Source organism: Solea solea, chromosome 19 (assembly GCF_958295425.1).
Source record: "Solea solea chromosome 19, fSolSol10.1, whole genome shotgun sequence".
In the NCBI taxonomy this organism is placed as follows: Eukaryota; Metazoa; Chordata; class Actinopteri; order Pleuronectiformes; family Soleidae; genus Solea; species Solea solea.
This window is the reverse complement of record NC_081152.1, coordinates 2,654,003-2,674,290: the sequence shown is the minus strand read 5'-3', so window position 1 is coordinate 2,674,290 and position 20,288 is coordinate 2,654,003. Positions and strand designations below refer to the sequence as shown.

The following is a 20,288-nucleotide window of genomic DNA, read 5'->3' as shown; positions in this document are numbered from 1 at the left end:
TGGGCGGAGTTTGCATTAGGGTTTAGGATTATTATTCTGGGCCACTCTAGGAGCCACCCACACACACTCATTATAAAATCTTATAAAAAACGTCCAAAAAAAGTGCAAATGTAAACTGGGATTGTTTAAAAACTGTATTATGTATCAAAACTTCGACTTAAGTGAGAAAAGTACAGAGTCTTGTGACCCGTTTAAAGTTCTTACCGCGTCTCTAGGTGAAAGTATTTATCTCTATTAAAAAGATATTTATATATCTATATTTACGACAACAAACTTCAGCTTCCTCTTGTGTCTAACAGTGAGACAGACATAAAGACACTGACTTTGAGTTAGTCCCTCAAAAGCCCAACTTCCAAAGTCTCAAATTAAACTGTTTAACGCACAAATCATAGGGATTTACCCAAAAAAGATTCATAGAATAGTATTAAACACAATGGTCGACACAGTTTTAACATTGGGGTTTAATAAAGTCGGTGGTATTCGACATGTGATGAACAGAGCTCTCACATTCACCGCTGACAAAGACGAGCCCTCATTAAGGACTTTTTAAGTTTCCACTGATCCACAGGAACGAAGCGTGTGCAGTTTATTGTGTTGAAACCTTATTTGGCAACAGCACAAGGCGATGACTGCACTTTGTACACAGACCATCATTCATTCATACATACAGTAACTGCATGTACTACTTAATATTCAGGATTAATAATAAATTAAGGAGCACTTGTGTAATTCCAGTGTAAATCCCATTACACTACATTTGATTTGCGGGTGCACGAACCCATGACGTCGACACTAGTGTTGTAATATTTACACTCAATCTACAGCAGAGGAGAAGTCGTCGTCACATGTTGTCGAAAGTAGAAAGTGTGCAAAAATGTGTTTCCATCGATTAAAAAGCAGAAAAAACACATTCACAAGATTCATTCAGCGCTTCCCGCCGTGTACGTCCTTTAAATGTGTCGAGTGAGAGAAATAACGAATGCAACATCATACAACGGACACACAAAAGAGTCTACACACCCATCACGATGACACATCCTGGCAATATTTGTCTACTTTTTTTAAAAAAGGCTCCAAAATCCATGAGATCCTCTGTGCAGTATCCTCTCTTTCATCCAGTAAAGTCTTTCTTTTGTTGACAATTCCATCTTCCTATGTATATATTATTATTTACTCATTATTTAATCTTTTCTCATTCTTATTTTTTTTCCCGTTATGGCATTGTAACGGTGTTGTGTAGACAGTTGTTATTTCCTCTGTATTTTGTGGCACAGCGTCATGTTCTTCCTCTCAGTAGAATGAAGTCACGCTGCAGTAACTATTGTGATTAACTACATTTCTTACTCATTCAGTGAGAATTGAATTGCTAATGAAAATAATCGCAGATTTTAAGCTCAGACGACTGTCGGTTACTATAGAAACGAGTGAAACCTCTCCCCAAACCATGAAATCAAACTTTTGCACAATTCTATACTTTTTTTTTTGAGCAGCAATCGTCACAAAAATAAAAGTCAAGCTTCTGAAGTGAGGCAGGAAATGGAGGTTTGTGAGTGGATCCCTCTCTGGTCCCCCCACACCAGGGAGAAGATCACAGGAGCTGCAGGTCTACTACTGCTGCCTCGTGTGGTCTGTTTGCGTCACTGAGGTAAATCTGAACAGGAGAGGATTTCAAGCACTGAAGTTAGAACAGAACACATGGAGGCAGCAGTGGATCAACACCTCCTGTGTGCTGTGATGTCAAAATCACTGATTTTACCTGTGGTGTGGGAGAGTGACTGCTCTACAAACTTCACCTTCCTGTTCTTTAACGGTGAGATGACGCGGCAAACATAATTCCTACAGTAAATCTGTTTTTCTTTGTGTCACCGCAGGCAGCCACGTTACCCGTGAGCCTCAGTGTCAAAGTACAGGCGGCACATACACAACAGTTAGCACTGATTATGAGTCACAACCTCATCCAACCACATTTCAAAAGACCCGAACTCTCTCCCTTTAAGCTGTAGTGTTTGTAATAACGGTGATATCACCTCAGTGGCGTCAGACTGCACCACCTGTGCCTCATGTAAACACTTCGTGTAAGACTAAAAGACATGAGCCGCACACGTGCGTGCGCTCACTTCCAAGGCAGTGTGTGAATGTGCAGCTGCCTCCGTCCATTCAAGTAAACACCGGACTTCACTGACCACTAACTGCTCATCTGCAGACACAGACCCCTCTTTGGTCTGCAGCCAAGCTGTGAATGAGGAGCACCTGTGTCTGGATTCTCACACGACTAAGAAGTTACTTGGAGGCAGCGGGGTCCAGGTGTCGGAGGGCTCCTCCCACCAGGTGGAGGCTGCCGGTGATGAGGACGTGGATCTCGGCCGCGGCGCTGAGCGGAGCAGCTTTGGCCGTGACGCTGGGTTTCACCGTGAGGACTCTCTTTGACGCGTCGGCCAGCACCGAGTCCCTGCCCTGGGTAATCCACTGGAGGGCGCTAAGGATGCAGGGGAAGACCAGGGTGTCCGCTTTATTCTCAGGCACCAGGGGCAAGGTGTCCCTGATGAGCAGCTGTGGATCGTTGTTGTTGTTGCCCTTCCTGTGGTGAAGACGCCAACTGCCCTCGTTGTCCAGACAACGAGTCAACATGTTCTCCACTGACACGTTGAAGTTCTGCTGGTCTGAGAGCAGAGGGAAGTGTTTTTATTTCAATCATCTTCAATCCACTCAGGAAGAGTTTACTGTCACGTAGAGCTGAAACAATTCATCGCTGAATCTAAATTACTAAATTAATCTGTAATTTCTGATTGTTTAAGCTTCTTAAATGTGAATATTTTCTTTATTTCTTTGCTCTGGATAACAAAGAAATCATTTGAGACATTTGAGAACATCATCATTTCCAGGTTTGATGAACACCGATTAACATTTTTAAGGTTTTCTGATATTTTATGGACCAAACGATTAATCCAGAAAATAATCGATTATGAAAGTAATCGTTAGTTGCAGCTCTCCTGTCAAGTACTAAGAAAGTACGGGTTGAGTGATCTCACCTGCATTAGAAGAGGCGACGGCCTCAGTGATGTTCGGGCAGAACACGGCGAAATCAAAATGGCACGGCTAAAATAAAAAAAATAAAAAACAGGATACAGTGTAAAGATCAGCAGTAAAGTGATCACATGATTTAAGTACCATCGAGGCTGAGGCGCGTGTGTGAGTGACGCTCCTGGCGTTTAAATGTGAAAACACACAAAAGTTTCCTCAAATTCAGAACCAACTGCTCTCTACACTCTGTGATTTGCTCACAGCCGTCCACATGTGTTCATAGGTTATCGCACAACCAAGTCGTCTTCACAATTGAGGAAATGTTGTTTCCTCAATACATGGAAAATGTATACTTTTTATATTGTACCTTGGCGAATAAACCTGTGAAAGCAACCATCGTGGAAGAAACTCTTTTTTCTTGTTTTGGACAACACGTGTCAGCCATAGAAAACCTACACTCTGCACAGCATCATGCTGAGAACAGCACGTGTACTCACCACCAGTAGTTTCAGCATGGCTGATGAATCTCTCTCTCCTGTGGCGTTGAACAGTAAAACTCTGGCCACAGTTCCACTGCAACACAAACATCCACACGTGCCACACACGAGTGGAGGTCAGTGTTTACTTTGTGTCAATGACTCGTCATATAAGCAGAGAACAGTGTCTTTGTGTGTGTGTGCATGTCATTCACCGTGCTTTCCTCTCATGCTGGGCCGCAGTCTCTCTAAACCACTGTACACAGGCCTGCATACTGCGCATGGTGTGAGCTCCATCCAGGAAGTAAGTGACTGCTCCATGTCTCAGCGTCTGATTCCTCCCAGGCCACTCGGTGTCTGCCAGCCCTGACAACACATGAGAACGTCACTTTCAGTCTGGAAACTGTTTCACTCCATGAATGGTTTCTTCCTCGGGTCATAAACTACATCCCCAGTCTTAAGTTGAATGTGTTGACGAAGCTCAGTCCGTGTTTTGCCAAAACTCACCTTTCACCATGATGGGGCTGAGCTTGAAGGAAGCGGCCTGCAGTACACCTGCAGTGTTCTCAGCGTCAGTGGAAGAACAGCTTTTCTCTGCTGAGAAACAACAAGGCAACATTATCACCTGAAATAATATATACATGCTAGAAACAATTGAATATCTTTATATTCTCAACCTTGCATTAGAGTAATTAAGGGTCCATTGTGTGTCATGACTGAACCCTTTATATGATACAGTGGCTCCCATGTCCACCATGTGATTCCGATGGTCGGGATATGCAACTTAGAACCCTAGATTCAACAAAATCCTGGACACCGGTTCTTCAATGTTCTGATGGTGTCATTTAGTGACACTCACAGACGGAGTCAGAGTCCAAAAGAGTCAACTTCCTGTTTACACCTGCACACACACGCTCAGTTTACATGGATACAGATCAATACGGAGCTAAAACTTTTGACCAGATTTTAATCTGAGAACATCAACATCTGTTTTAATTAATAATCGCATTACTGACAATCACATTGATTTATTCTGTGTAACCGAAACTTGAGATTATGATTTGTGTCTTTCCTTCCTGTCCTCTGTCAGGATCGATCTCTCTCTCCTTTTAGATCAGTTTTTCCTGGTTTTCCAGCTTTGTTTATTTGTCACGTTGTTATGTTATCTTGAAAACACTATCTATTTGTTGAATTGATTACAGTCATTGTTTTGTGTCTTTACCGTTGACTCGGGTTAACTACTGATGATGTTGGGGATGTGACAACTACAGCGACATCCGTTTCCCACCTGATAAACATCTCTTCTGCAGCCAGGTGTGACTCAGCTGGAGCGCCAGGGAGGCGTTACTGTGCTGGTGCAACCCTGCCAGACCGAGACGCAGAGGACCACCCAGGTCTGTCCGATACTCCTCCAGCTCTGGACACACCCACAGTGGACACTAGGACAACAATAACAAAGAGGTGAGAGCGTGTTACACAGGAGCTCATCGGCTCGGAGAGGTTTCAACAGAGGGACTGGTACGGCGTCAGATTTAGGTCAGAAATGTGTCACTTTCAGTGCGATCACACCCACAAAGAACGTCTTGTATTTGATTGACAGCTGTCACTACAAGACGTGCGGAGCGGAGAGGGATGTTATTCTGAAGCAAAGACTTTCACACAGAGGAGAACTCACGTTGAAGCATATATCTTACATATATCATATATCATATATGACTTACTTTCATCTCCTTGGCTCGGTCCTTGAGCACAGTCATGGCGTTCTCTTGCTGTTTGACTGTGAAGGCAGGAACACCTGGCTGAAAACACACAGACATGATTCACAGACAGAGCAGAACACAAGTATAAGAAATATACAACAACGTGTTTGCATATTCGTTTCCCTGCATGTAAATGTTGTGTGCAGGAGTGAGTATGAGAGGGACAGTCATAGTAATAGAGTTATTTCCTGTTCAGATTAGTAAGGGAAGTTTCTTTATTTCCTCTAAGGTCAACAGTTTGGTTTTTATGTAATAATCAATAACCCTTTATCCTTTTTTTAAATTTGTTACCATTAAAAATTAAATTGCTTTTCTTGGCTTTCAGATAACGATCATGCTTCCCCTGTGGTTGCTTGGTACTTCAGGAAAATTCATCTGTTCATCTAGACAGGATTGAGTTTATCTATAGTGTATGCTACGTAAATAATACACAGTGTTTATCTCACCAGTGGACATTTGTTACACTTTGTAAACCACTCATTTTTCTACATGAAAGTCTGCGATAGACCCTGCAGGGACACGGGAGCTGCTGGTCTACTGCTGCCTCGTGTGGTCACTTTGTGTCACTGAGGTCAATCTGAACAAAGGATTTCAAGCACAGAAGTGACAAAATAAGACATTTGATGTTATCGATGGAGGCAGCAGTGGATCAACAACTCCTGTGTGCTGTGATGTAAAATCTCTGCTGACTTTGGTGTGGGAGAGTGAGTGGTTTAAGAACTTCAGTTTCCATTCAGGGAAGGTTGTCTCACAGAGAAATAAAGCGGCAAACATATTCTTGTGATGTCTTAAATGCAGCTCATTTGTTGAGTCACTTAAATGAAATGAGAGTGAGTGAGTATCTAGGTCTCAGACCGGTTCCTAGCACTGGTGTAAACTTCTGCGATACAGAACTTCTGCGATAAAGAATTTTTAACTACAATAAAAAAAACTTCCACGATAAAGAACTTTTAATTGTGATAAAAAACTTCTGCGATAAAGAACTTTTTACTGCGATAAAGAACTTTTAACTGCGATAAGGAAATTTTAACTGCGATAAAGAACTTTTAACTGCGATAAGGACATTTTAACTGCGATAAAGAACTTCTAATTACAATAAAAAAACTTCTGCAATAAAGAACTTCTAACTGTGATACAAAACTTCTGTGATAAAGAACTGCCATATAGAACCTCGGCGAGTATATGAGTGAAATATATTCAAGAGTTTGTGGGGGAAAAAACTCAGACTAAATCAATCAATCCATCAAGAAAAGAACACAACTATGAAGACGATCATAAGCTGCAGCTCTACTGTGAATCAAGTTGTGTTATTAGTGTCATTAGTCCAATCACATCAAACACACCTTAAAAATGCCTCCTTTCTGCCAGGCGATCTTTTCAATGGTGTCTCCAAGAATCTGAGTGTGGTCTATACCCAGAGAGGAGATGCCACACACCCACGGCCTCCTGTCAGGACAAAACCACACACACACACACTACATCAGATGGTTTTATTGATACCATAACCACCTTTTGATATGATAACATTGTCTGGAATAATCAAGTGCAGCTCTTTACTGGGTGATAAGTGTTGATCATAAAAACAAGGCATTAAAGCTGTTGCATAAGCCATGCACAACGTCATCTACGGTCGTCTGACAATACAAATGAAGTAAGGAACCTACCTGATTATATTGGTACAGTCATATGCTCCACCAATTCCAACTTCTATTACTGCCAAATCCACCTGCATAGACGAGAACAAAGGTTCCACTGAAGGTTAGTTAGAGTGTTCTATTACACAACTTTTAGACAAAGACACGGGTCAGTACTGGGCTGTACTGATGTACCTTCTCCTGAAGAAACACATGGAAAGCCAGGATGGTGAGGAAACGGAAGTATGCTGGCATCGTTCCTCCATGAGCGTCCTGAGAAGTGCAAAGACCAAAAGGTAAATGACTGAATCACTTTTCGTGGAAATTTGACATGCACTAAATCTTCTGCTACATGTTCCACCTTAAAAAACAAATCTTAATGTTTGTGGAGTTGTTGATCACTGCTGCCTCCATCAGTAAGTTATAATGTGTTAATTTGTGACTACAGATTTTGTTCAGATTAACCTTTGTGACACAGAGTCAACAAATGACGCAGAAGTCGACCGGCGGCTCCTGTGTCCGGCCCCATCAGCTAAAACTGAGGATTTCCTCTATGGACATTGGTTTTTCACTTTTACAAACTTCCATTAACACACTCCTCAGATCTCGCAAACTTCAGGTAAACTTCAGGTAAACTTCAGGTAAACTTCAGGTAAACTTCAGGTGAACTTCAGGTGAACTTCATGTGAACTTCATGTGAACTTCAGGCAAACCAGGTAAACTTCAGGTGAACTTCAGATGAACTTCAGGTGAACTTCAGGTGAACTTTAGGAACATCTCCCACAGTTTGTCCTCCCTCCATTGGCTCCCAGTGTGTTAGAGAATAGATTATAATAGATATAAATATCTAAAAGGTCTTGCTCCACCCTACCTCTCTGACGTGCTGCAGCCATCTTTTTTCCCTGGGGGACAGAGAGCGAATCACGGGCCATGCTACGAGCACGATGTCATCGTTCTTTGAATGTACTTACAAAATCCATCACATTTTCATGCAATGGACCACGCACTGTGTGGCCAAAAACTAAAATCAGCTGGACTGAAAGCTGAAGATTCTTGTACCGTTTCTCTCAATAAAAATGCCAAACAAACCCAAAACATGTGACCTAGGGTCATAAGTTGTGGAATGGACTGCCATTACATATTAGGGAGGTCCCTCCACTGTCAAATTTAAAGAATCACCTGTTCTCTTTTACATTTGAGACAGTGCAAGTCTGTCTGTTTGTTTTTACGTCCATTTATTTTACTACTACTGTACAGCACTTAAATGCTTTGTCCTTTATAAACAATTTTTTCCGTGCTAGCTGCCATGTTTATATTCAGGGCGAGCATCAATGTTTAACATCGTTATTCTCCCAAAGTCCTGCATAATCTGGCCCATGAGAACAAACGTGAACTTTGACATCTGCTGACCAGTGCTTACCGGTTTTCCCTTGGTCTCCTCTGAAAACTAGGGCTGTCAATAGATTAACGAATTAATCTCACATTTTGAAATCCAATCATCTGGATTAATAACGATTAAAGGTTTGCTTTTCTTCTCATGACTAAATAAATGAGTACGGTAATCAGACAGTGTACATATGGTTAATTGTATGTTTCTTTTTAAAACACAGAACTACACCTAGAACTATGAGTAGTTCTGTCTGTTTTATTCTTGAGAGGAACTTTGTAAATTTAATTTCTCCTAAAAGGTGCTGCATTAAATCAATGCATTGAATTTATTATAATAAACAGTGGTTAACACAAAGACTTATAGTCCATTTTACCTTAGTTAGTTCAGTTTGCTTCTAAACGTTTATACCCATTCATTTTGGATCAATATTAAACTGTTAATCTGCAGTTACACAGTACATTCAAAAGGTGCAGTGTGTAAGAATACATGTTATCTAGACTGGAGAGTGCAATAAAGCATAAACCATAAGCCATTCATCATCATGTGCGTAGTAAGCTTCTGCTTAATTACTAAAATGCTAAACTGCCTGAAAACAGTGGCCTTCATAGAGTGAGCCTCCTCAGGCTATCAAATCAAGATGATTATACACCGACACAAAGATTTCGCTTATTTTTAGTTTATTCAATTTCTGCCAATAAACTCTTCAATGGTTATAACGTGACCAGTGAACATCGTCACATGAGGGTCACCCTGACATGAAGCCTCTTATTAGGCTCTGACTCAATTACACTGATGCTTCATGTGGGATCTGGGTACATAATGGATCTATAACGCTACCTCACATTTGGTACTAATGGCACCTCTCGTGATTCTCTCTGCTCACTGTTCCTTGCTCTCTGTGGTGAAATAATAATCAGTTTTGGCTTAGTGTGGTTAGATTTTGGGAGTTTTATATCATTCACATGTCTATAATAAATGAAAATTACTTTTTATCTGTTTATCCTTTCATCTCAATGCTTTCTTCCTTTACTGTGTATTTTTATTATGTATGTGAAAGCACTTTGTAAAGTGCTGTTTTTAAGGTGCTATACAAAATAAAAGCTTTAAACTGCATCAGGCTCTTGTTCAGTTCAGATTCAAAATAGAGAGTTTTGAATAGACAGGTCTCTTCCTAACACTCATTTCTTTCATATGGCATATTTTTTAATTTGGCGTTTATTTTGTTATTTTGCATTTTATATTTCCACTACTCGAGTTGCTTTCATAAAAACATAATTTAAAGTACCTCTTAAAATCAATCATACATATTTTATGTATGTTTATATGTATATATATATATATATATATAAAATCACCTTTGACTTTTGGAAATCACTGATCTAGATGAACAGTCCTCTACTGAGAAGAACACGAGCAGGATGAACAAGCAGCTGTTTGGAACGTCCATGGTTACTTTGAGGCAATTAAAGGTCATTCTGCTGAATCAATTCAACAAAGTGAATGGTTTGCCTGCTTTTTTCCCCCCTCCACTTTCATTACCATGACAACATGTTTGGCTGTTTTAAAAAGGGACTGTTGTGCCTTCTTGTTGCATCACCTACCTTAGTTTCATCCAGCCGTCCATAAACCTGCCAGAAGTATTTAGTGAACAGCTCTTTTCCAATAGGCTGTCCGTTGATTCGAATCCTCTCTCTGACTTGTACCAAGTGTGGGGAACTGCAACCAGGAAAGAAACGGATTTAGGGAACATTGAGAAGAAATCGACATGAACACAGACCTCTTCTCTCTTAATATGTCATCTATACGTTTGATGGTAGCTGCTGTGTATAGAGCCATCATGGTTTCAATCCAACCTTTCACATTTCTAAAGCATGTTTCCAATCATTTCCATTTATGAAATGATGTCCTTTAATATTAACCGAGTTACCCATCAAGGCCAAACTGGTAACCTGTTACCAACCACCATACACATGCTTGAAATTATTATTGAAAGTTTAGTTCTGAATAATTGACATTTGTGGACTAAGGAGAAGAATTAAGATTAACCAGGTTTATTTGACCTTTGACCTGGTCAAACCTGTGTTTGTTCTACTACTTCATGTCCAAAATGATCTGCTGTGAATAATTAATAATTATAGTGTTGACTGCACTGGTTGAATAGTTGACTTTCATACATGATGTTGATAAATTATTATTGTAGAAAAAGTGTTTTATTCAGTTCTGTATGGAGATAAACTATATTTGTAAATCATAATCCAGATTAGTAATTTAAGATGATTTGACTTGTCCATGTTCGTCTCTCAGTCTGAAACACTTTTATTTGTTTTACATCAGAAACGTTTAAATGGATGAGATTTCTGGGTTGTTTTAGCTGATTAGGGCTTAAATCAGCAGTCAGAAGAACTGTGATTCAGGGCTTTGATTTAACCTCTCAGTGTACAGCCTTCCATGGGTGTATTAAGAGAAGAAGGGGATTCCGTGAGTTGTGTGGGCTACACGGTCTCATTTCACACAGTGCATGACTTCTGTCTCCTCCTCACTTGGGAGGATCCAGCTCCTGGATTGAGACACAGCTCGTGTCTCTAGTTTTTTCAAACTGAGGAAATATTCACTTGCTACAGTTTTACCTATAAAATCCTGTACGAAAGCCGTAGCTTCTCAAAATGTACTCTGTAAACGCACACGTTGACCCCTGGAAGACAAACACAAAGACACGTATGAGGCCAAAACTTACATCATGACATCTTTAATCATCTATCAGGTCATTGAGATGGTCAAGTGAAATGTCTCTGCTCATGTATAAATCATACACTTCTTTCCTTTGCGTGTGTGACTCACATGACCAAAATTTAGTGACTCATTCCAAAAACATGCAACGCACACACACACACACACACAAATACAGGCAGTTTGTGTGTCCTCTGCTTACCTTGCCCTTTGTTCCCGTCACATGAATAATATTAAGATGGTCCAGTTCCTCCACCTTTGAAACAACACACACTTATCAGACTAAACTACAAAATCTCATCAGACAGACCGACAAAAACACTCTGTGACGCTCATCTCTGGTATTTGACAAACATGCCCTGTGTACCATGTAAACTGATAAGATTTGACTCACAGTGAGACCGGTTCGCTCCAGGAAGCCTCGCATGGCTTGGAGCTGCAGTTGAGGGAGGCCCCGCTCCCGTCGTACCTGCTCCAGAGCGCTGGCGTTTGTCTGGAGGGTGTTCAGAGTGCAGATGGCGTCCTGTGTGGCAAACACAAAATGTGACATGATTATTACACAGCCTCGACGTCACATGACCAGTGTCATCCAGGAGCCTCATGCTCAAAAAGTGTCCATGCGCTGCTTCAAGGGTGCAAAAAAAAGAAAGAAAAATGTGAAAAATGTATCCATACTGAAAGTATTTTGTTTGGTATGAAACCATAACCATTTTTTTATTTACATGTAATGCCACTACTGGCTCTTTATGTTATGGAAACTGGTGGAAGTATTCCCGAGTCATCATGCCTGGATAGAGCATGTTATTTTTGTACAAAACAAATTACGAGACTGGGAACATTTAAAATGTTTTTTCTTCTCCAAACCGAACCCAAAACCGCAACACAAACCCAACCATGGGCTTGTTGATCCATTGCACCCCTAGAGTCCGTGCACATGACAAGACATACAAAAATGAAGCTGGCGTGAAACCTTTTGGAGCAGCGCTCTTCAAACTATGAATGACTGTGTAACTACTACAGCAAAGTATTTTCAATCATGAAAATTATGCATAAACTAAACAAAAATGTGTAATTTAAAAATGATTGACCAATAAATAAACATCAATAATAATCATTGTTATTAATAATAAATTAACTAAAACTAAATAATAAAGAATCAATCAACAAATAAATCAAGAAATAAACAATAATCCGCCAATGCCGATTATTACTTAATGGTACAAATATCTATACCTACCCTACAAGCCTCTCTCTAAATCCTAACCACTAGGGTTTGTGTGTTACATTGCCTTTCCTGTAAGTCTGACTTAGAGCAATAAAATTTACTGCAATTTATTTCAGAATACAGACTAACATTTACTCTTGTCTGAAGTTATTGTCTCCGTTTATTTGATATGGCAAGGCAAACAAAAAGCTGCTAGAGGACACACCTCCATCTTGCCCTGATAAAACAGTCTGATTCAGTCCTTCCATAGATCAAAACGTCAAAATAAAATGTTCCCTTCTTTGCTTTCCCATTTGCATTGTTCTTCAGGACGAAAGCATCAAAAAGACCATTGACATTGTCGTTTGTACATTAATTTTTGGGAGGAACTCTTTCATACATGAGACCCCAGATCTTTTTGGTGAAATACCTTAACCCAAAGTTGTTTTAAAGGGATATTTCAGGCTTTTTGATATATGGTTGTAGGAGGTATGAGACACAGTCAATGCCGACTTCACTGTGAACGCCTCTGATGTATAGCACACGTCACTGTTGATGGGAACAAGACACAGATGTTTGACTGTCAGCAAGGTCGCAACAAGGAAAGAGGCTCACCTAAGGAAACTCATGGCTCCTTAATATACCTTTATAATACGTAGGACACTTTTCGTATCTTTAGCCTGTTACAGTTGGAAACTGGAGTTTGTAAACTAGTTACTCTCCCACACCAAAGAAAATCATTAAGAAAATCTGTGTTTTTGGCTCACAGGGACACAACTGCATCATTTAGTTAAAAAATAAATTACACTTGTTTTTCTTACTTATAGAAGTGTAGTGAATGAACCACTCCTGATGTTAAGTGTTGATTTTCTACTTTGGACAGAGTACAGTTTACATAGCAAAACAAACTTCACTTTCCTGTTGGAAAATCCTGTTGTTATATTGTTATGGTATTATTTTTTTATATTATTTTTATTATTATTAATAGTAATAATAATAATAATAATAATAAATTATGGATTTTTCCTTTAAATGATGGATTCACATCGATTCGGCACTAGTACAGTCAAACATATGTGACATTAAGTGTTAAATGTGACCACTTGTTTGCCTTGGAAGTAAAGTTACAGTCTGGTTTGCTTGTGACAGAGGAGTTACGTCATGTTCACTAAAGTTGAAGCGTTGGAGTAAAGTATTTTCACTTGTATTACGTTTACACAGTGGTCCACGTGTTGTTAGCGCAGTGGTTGAACTTTGACGTGGTCTAGAAAAGAAAACCGCACATTGACAGTGAGCAGAGTCCACACTGGCGCTGCCGCTGGCGCTCACCCCTCTCTCAAATGTCCGCTACGTGGTCACCGAGCTCCGCTAACAGCACCAGCTAAAGTTAACGCTGGCTCCGTTAGCCACGCTTATTTCCAACACAACTAAAACAGTCCTGTTTTAAACTCAACTACCGGGCCAGTGGCTCGTTAGCTCGTTAGCAGCCGGTGCTAGGAGCCGGTCGAAAGAGACTGTGTGGCAGGTTACCTGGTACTCCATCCCCCGTGCGTGCGGAGCCGTTTTGGTGCTGTGGTATCGGACAGAAAGACCCGCGAAACTGCACGTCCACTCCTGCTTTCTCATCCGCGCGGCAAACATGGAGCCCCGCTGTACCACGCGCGACATACACGCCATCGTGGGGCGTCGAGCTGTCACAGGGAACGTCAGCCAAATGGCAAGGATCCTCTCACCGACGTCATGACGTCACGAGAAGCCTCCCCGCCCCCTGGCCTGGCTTTTATCAGTTTATCATATTAAAGTAAGTGGTGTCACTGTGGATGAAGGCAGTCAGTCATAAAATGGCCTTATTATGGCTTCTTCTTCTTCTTCTTCTTCTTCTTCTTCTTCAACAGAGTGCTTTCACACAGTTAAGGTAAAGGTCACAGATCAGTTGAACATCTCATGAGCCCAGGGGTTCAAGAATGGGTCTCAAGTGATTTCTCCTGGTGCCAAAACCAGGATCTGATTCAAATGTGTAGGGAAGCCTTCCTAGCATTTCCTGCTGATGTTTTCTATGGACTTTGTGAAAAGAAACTTGCAGAACTTGACCCCCATCACTGTATGTGGCCCCCTCAGTGGCTGGGTTCACCTCGACCTTTACTCACTTGATCTCCAAACCATTCGACCTACTGTCCACACTGGAATGATGTGACTGGAAAAAGCTGTCAAAGAGTTGAACTCATACAACATGTGTACGTAATGATGAAGCATGCCTTGAATAAACCTGGTGTAATAAACCTTTTTTTCACAGTATATTATATTTTTCTACATTAAAAAGTCATTGTTTTCATTGTTGCACTTTAAAATAGATGCTGGTTTATTGTATTTTTATTCAAGTCAATAGTCTATGATGATTTCTGTTTATTATGTGCAATAATCAAACAGAAACAGATCCAAAATGGTCCTGGGGCCTGTTGCACGGAAGGGATTAAGCCGGGTTATGTTGCTTGTCCTGGTTGAACTTAGCCTTAATCTGACCAGAAATAAACGTGTTTTACACGTTATTCATGATCTTTTTGGAGTTTTATTAACCTGCATTAAATGTTACAGTGATTACATGTGGTTTAATGTTATTTTAGTTCTGATCAGAATCAGAATTAGAAACAGGTTTATTACCATGTTTGCTTGAGTCAATACAGAGAATTTGCTGTGGTGAATCTGGTGCCAAAAATACAATAAAAAAGAAAAATACAAATTAAACAATAAATATAAAACAATATTAAATACAATGTTAAATACTGTAGGGCCTGCTGGGCCTTTTCGGTGAGGGAACTGATGTTCAGCTCCCACAAGCTCCCACCTATACATAGGTGTATTAAAAGTAGAGCTAAAATCCACAAACAGGACCCTGGCGTACGTTCCTGGGGAATCTAGGTGCTGGATGATGTAGTGGAGGGCCAGGTTTGGCTCTGTGGGCGAACTGTAGGGGGTCCAGGTGGGGGTCTGTGATGAATTTAATGTGGGATAGCACCAAGTGTTCCAGAGTCTTCATGACTACGAAGGTCAGGGCAAAGGGTCTGTAGACATTAAGTGCTGTAGTCCTTGCTTTTTTGGGTGATTACCCGTGAGTGTATCAAAATGAATCATCAGACACCACAGAGGCATGAACTCGCCACAGAGGATCTGGCAGGGACTACAATTTTATTTTTACATTTTATTATATTCACATGGACAAGTGGAACATTAAATAAAAGCAAGATTTACAGAACTGTATCTCAGTGATCATGTATTTGGGATTTCGCTGTATATCAATTCATTAAACTTTATCTAGCATTCAGCTGCTTTTAATGCAGGTAAATGTCTCTTCAATAACTGTATACAGAACACCCTATAGCACCTCCTACTGGCCATAATCTGCTATAACACAAATGTCACTGTAGATTCTTGAATAATATTAATCGATCGTTTCACAAATACTCAAGTTCTCTTACAGTCGCAGTAGGAAAACTCATGTTGTGTAATCAATATTTTAGAATAACGTCCACCAATAAAGTATACATTGCTGGGATGTGGATGTGTAAATTTGAATCATTCTGATTCAAATCTTACCTTATAATTAAAAGCAGTGATTATTTTCTTGATAAAAATGAGTTAGCTCTGTTTGGCTTCTAAACATAAATATAAGAACGAGCCAGTCTTTTAAACGGATATTTGAAAGGAACAGCTCCTCAAGATCCAGCAAGTATTCTTCAATACTCCTCACTGCCAGTGGCGGCGCTAATCGCAAATCTCGAGGCTTCAAAACGGAATTTCCGGTCCTTAAAAATGACGTAACTACCGGTTTTCATTAGACTCACGAACGCTTCAGAGATGCAGCGAGAGCGAACAACGAACGCCGGCGGGACTGAAAAGTACGTTTTATGTGAAATTATAGTTTTTAAAACGTTAAATTATCAGTCTACGCAACTCTCATTTAGCTCTGTCTCAAAATAAAGCGACTATTATTACACGATCTGCTCTGTTTTTCAGGCCCGACCGAGAGGCTGCCATCATGTCCAAATACTACGATGGAGTTGAGTTTCCTTTCTGTGACGAATTCTCGAAATATGAAAAGTTGGCAAAAATTGGACAAGGGACATTTGGGTAAGTGGGACAGAAACGTTACTGTGTGATTTCTATGTGTGAATACTAACGTTAGATGTGCTAGTGCTAGTAGCACAGTGTACGTTTACGACTAAGCTGAAGTTAGCTTTTTACGCTCAGCCGTTAACAGGGACGTTTATCTTTGTAGGATTAAAGTAGTGCATAAAATACTGGATTACTATTTTTTACTGTAGTGAATGTAGAACATATTGAATTTTTTTGTTTCTAAATGTTAAAGTTGAGCTTTTGCTTCTCTGTAAAATAACCTCCGTTGCTAACTTTTGGGAGAAAATCATTAAATGACAGATATGACACAATATTTACCATTGTCCATTCAAAACTGAATCTGTCTGTGTCAGACATGCATGTTTTTGTGTGATCGCCGCTCGACCACAATGAACCAGGTGCAGATTTGGACCATGTTTTTCTACTGTCTTTCCTAGAGAGGTGTTCAAAGCCAAACACAGACAGACTGGGAAGAAGGTTGCACTGAAAAAGGTTCTAATGGAGAACGAGAAAGAAGGAGTAAGTCCAGTTTATAGACTGAGACTTATAACTTATAACACAGCATTAGTGGGTTTTAACGGTGAACCTTATTTGTTTGTTTTTTTCAGTTTCCTATCACAGCACTGAGAGAAATCAAGATCCTGCAGCTGCTTAAACATGAGAATGTGGTGAATTTGATCGAGATCTGCAGGACTAAAGGTTGGTGTATCTAGTTATTAGTCTGTATCTACCATAACAGCAAATTCTGGTTGGTGTAGTATGTGTATTGTGTATTTTTTTTAACTTTGATTGGTTAGTTAAAGTCAGAGTGTTAGTTTACCTGGTATCAACATCTGTTCTGAGCGATCCAATCACAAGTAGACAACCTAAATGGAGGGACACAACACAAGACATCGAAGATTAGTGGTTTCACTTGTAGAAGCAGTTAAAAATACTTATATTTTGTTTCCTTTCCGAAAGCTACCCAGTTCAACAGATACAAAGGTAGCATCTATCTGGTGTTTGACTTCTGTGAGCATGATCTGGCTGGACTGCTGAGTAATGCCAATGTGAAGTTCACCCTGGCAGAGATCAAGAAGGTCATGCAGATGCTGCTTAATGGCCTGTACTACATCCACAGAAATAAGGTAAGATTTGAGCTAAATGACCATCCTTCAGTTATCTGATTGAAGTGTAGACCAATGGGAATATAAATACATCTGATTAATTAGAATGTATACTGTGTACAATAATTAGAATTAATTGTAAATAATTTGTCCAGATGCTACTTGGGAGCTCTCATGGTCCTTGAATGTAACAAAACTCTAGGATATTTTTATGTATGTATGTAAACAATACACTATAGTCTCTAGTAGTCTAAAGACCTGGCTTTCTGTTGAATCAGATCCTTCACAGAGACATGAAGGCTGCCAACGTACTCATTACCAGAGACGGTGTTCTCAAACTGGCTGACTTTGGTTTAGCCCGAGCCTTCAGTCTGGCTAAGAACAGCCAAGGGAACCGATACACCAACCGTGTGGTGACGCTGTGGTACCGACCTCCAGAGCTGCTGCTAGGTAAGAGACAACTATTCAACCTGCACTTCAACGGCATTAATAAATGGCCAGAAAACAAACTGACACATAGCTGGCTACGGCGCTTAAATCGGTTTGAAAGATAGAAAATGTCCTGCCGGTTTCACTCGCTGGTTGTACTCCATGTCTCCTCGTGGTGGCGCCTTTTCACAATTGGGGAGTTACCTGTTTAACATGAATTGTGTTACAGGGCTCCTTTATTTGTTGAAATATTTACACTTTCTTTATTCTTGAAGAATCAGTAGTTTTGTCTGTTAAAAATAAAAAAATATTCATGTTAGAGGAGCAAAGAATCCAAAGATTTATTGTCTGTTATTTTTTCGTAAGGTGAGCGAGACTATGGCCCCCCCATAGACCTGTGGGGAGCAGGCTGCATCATGGCTGAGATGTGGACCAGGAGTCCCATCATGCAGGGCAACACTGAGCAGCACCAGCTCACTCTCATTAGCCAGCTGTGTGGCTCCATAACGTCTGAGGTGAGTCACATTCAGTGGCATAGTTCAGGTGCTAACCTAACGTCTGCTTAAGTTTATGATGTGTTAAAAATATATTTGCTGCTTTACCTCCCTGTTAGACATTTCCATCGGATACTAAAGTTTGTGTCACCCTGTAATCCTCTCACTCTCTCACTGAAGTTCATAGAGAAACTCTGTGACTTTACATAGCAGCACACAAGGAGTTGTTTGCCTCCCTCCATCAGTCAGTTCAAATGTGTTTATTTATTGTTTTTGTTCTCAGGTGTGGCCTGGTGTCGATAAGAAATATGAACTTTACCAGAAGATGGAGCTGCCTAAAGGTCAGAAGAGGAAAGTGAAGGACAGACTCAAAGCCTACGTCAAAGACCCGTATGCTCTGGACCTGATAGACAAGCTCCTGGTCCTTGACCCAGCGCAGCGCACGGACAGCGACGACGCACTCAACCACGACTTCTTCTGGTCTGACCCCATGCCGTCAGACCTGAAGAACATGCTGTCTACCCACAACACCTCCATGTTTGAGTATCTGGCCCCGCCCAGGCGGAGAGGCCACATGCCCCAGCAGCAGCCCAATCAGAACAGAAATGCAGCGACTACCAGTCAGACTGAATTCGATCGAGTGTTTTAGTGAATTATAAAGGTTGTGACGAGACTGAAACTTTTCAAAAACAACCAAACACACACACACACACACACAAACATCCGCCCAGTGCTTGGACCTTGCTCATCTTACTGGTGTAGGATTTGAATGCAACACATCAATACAACTTGAATATTTCATGTTTGACTATGTTGGAACGTGTACCGGAATTTCAAACGATGGACGGTTTGGTGCTTGTCGGACTTCCTGTTTGATGAATCATGACCGTGTTTTTCAGCCAGTTATCGAGTAAAGCTCCACTTTATTTTTTTGTTTAACATTTGTACATTCGTTCTGTCTGAGTTCATGTCAGAGTGCAGCTTATTTGGATTTACCTCTTGGAGGACTGTGAATTATTTTTACAACTGATTTTATTTGATTAATAGCAGGGGAAAAATAATGAGGAAAAAGTCACTCACCACTGTTTCCCAAACATTAAAATGGTGAAGATTGTGAAGACTATACTATTAATATACTATAGACTATAAGAGGACTAAATGAATCATTCATCAGATCATGTTCTTACATAAACATTCCAACAGTCATGTATGGATTATTTTGCAAACATTACATATGGTTTTGGTTTGATCACTCTGACTGAACAATGACCTAGTTTTTATTTTAACCATGTGTGTCAATACTGTTTTTTTAATGAAAAATAAAGCTGTGTACAGTGAGTCAAACACCTTATGTTTATTCCCCCCCCCGGATGACTGGCTGTGGGTGGTTTTTGCTACTCATCCAATAAATAATACTAGTCATTCTTACTTTACCACGATGATGCAAAAACGTGAGTTAAACTGCATTGGAGCACCTAAAGCACCTTCTCCACTCGCGGCACGGCACAGTTATTCTGTGTTTCCATTAGCGATGGTACCTGGAACTACTGCTTTACAAGTCACTAGTCGCTCGTTTGTGTGCGTTACATGTAAAACGGGTTTCATGCAGCCGTGCAACGATGACTCCGCCCACTTTGAGGAGACACTATGTTATAATGGAAAACCAACAAAACTAGAGCTGCAACTATTATTTTCATAATCGATTAATCTGTTGATTATTTTCTTAATTAACCGTTTGGTCCATAGAATGTCAGAAAACATTAAAAAAACATTGATCAGTGTTTACTGGAAATAATAATAAAGTTCTCAAATGTCGTTTTTGTCCACAACCAAAAGTATTCACTTTTAATGACTTCTTTGCTATGTGGAGCAAAGAAATGAAGAAAATATTCACATTTAAGAAGCAGAAACGATGA

At 40.3% G+C, this 20,288-nt stretch overlaps 2 protein-coding genes and 1 long non-coding RNA gene across 4 annotated transcripts; 2 read left to right on the top strand and 1 right to left on the bottom strand.

The window, feature by feature from the left end:
* Window positions 1-443: 443 nt before the first annotated feature.
* Window positions 444-13,946, bottom strand: fpgs (folylpolyglutamate synthase). Of its 2 annotated transcripts, none has more exons than XM_058617800.1 (15): window positions 13,743-13,946; window positions 11,403-11,531; window positions 11,211-11,264; window positions 10,909-10,973; window positions 9,883-9,997; window positions 7,087-7,164; window positions 6,922-6,983; window positions 6,601-6,703; window positions 5,219-5,296; window positions 4,786-4,936; window positions 4,005-4,094; window positions 3,713-3,863; window positions 3,519-3,594; window positions 3,030-3,096; window positions 444-2,660 (listed from the first exon to the last, which is right to left on the bottom strand). In XM_058617800.1, exons 1-15 carry the CDS (start codon window positions 13,887-13,889, stop codon window positions 2,281-2,283), a joined length of 1,746 nt encoding a protein of 581 aa, XP_058473783.1. In that variant the 5' UTR covers window positions 13,890-13,946; the 3' UTR covers window positions 444-2,280. The 2 variants fall into 2 exon arrangements, with proteins under 2 accessions (XP_058473783.1, XP_058473784.1); XM_058617801.1 differs by having other exon boundaries at window positions 4,005-4,091.
* LOC131446523 (uncharacterized) lies at window positions 13,923-14,505 on the top strand. Its single transcript, XR_009233936.1, has 2 exons — window positions 13,923-14,013; window positions 14,108-14,505. It is a non-coding gene; the product is annotated as an uncharacterized LOC131446523 (long non-coding RNA).
* Window positions 14,506-16,029: 1,524 nt separating this feature from the next.
* On the top strand, window positions 16,030-19,716 carry cdk9 (cyclin-dependent kinase 9 (CDC2-related kinase)). The gene is made up of 8 exons (XM_058617360.1): window positions 16,030-16,105; window positions 16,224-16,337; window positions 16,781-16,862; window positions 16,952-17,042; window positions 17,304-17,470; window positions 17,728-17,899; window positions 18,245-18,393; window positions 18,656-19,716. Exons 1-8 carry the CDS (start codon window positions 16,065-16,067, stop codon window positions 19,019-19,021), a joined length of 1,182 nt encoding a protein of 393 aa, XP_058473343.1. The 5' UTR covers window positions 16,030-16,064; the 3' UTR covers window positions 19,022-19,716.
* The last annotated feature ends 572 nt before the right edge of the window (window positions 19,717-20,288 follow it).

What these genes read in the sequence shown, in the direction of transcription:
- fpgs (XM_058617800.1), bottom strand. Translation starts at nt 13,889, where the DNA reads ATGGCGTGTATGTCGCGCGTGGTACAGCGGGGCTCCATGTTTGCCGCG. An exon ending in GCAGAAGAGATGTTTATCAG is followed by an intron (nt 4,095 to 4,785) that starts GTGGGAAACGGA and finishes GTTGTTTCTCAG; the next exon opens with CAGAGAAAAGCTGTTCTTCC. An exon ending in CGTCGCCTCTTCTAATGCAG is followed by an intron (nt 2,661 to 3,029) that starts GTGAGATCACTC and finishes CTCTGCTCTCAG; the next exon opens with ACCAGCAGAACTTCAACGTG.
- cdk9 (XM_058617360.1), top strand. Translation starts at nt 16,065, where the DNA reads ATGCAGCGAGAGCGAACAACGAACGCCGGCGGGACTGAAAA. An exon ending in AACGCCGGCGGGACTGAAAA is followed by an intron (nt 16,106 to 16,223) that starts GTACGTTTTATG and finishes TCTGTTTTTCAG; the next exon opens with GCCCGACCGAGAGGCTGCCA. An exon ending in GTGGCTCCATAACGTCTGAG is followed by an intron (nt 18,394 to 18,655) that starts GTGAGTCACATT and finishes TTTTGTTCTCAG; the next exon opens with GTGTGGCCTGGTGTCGATAA.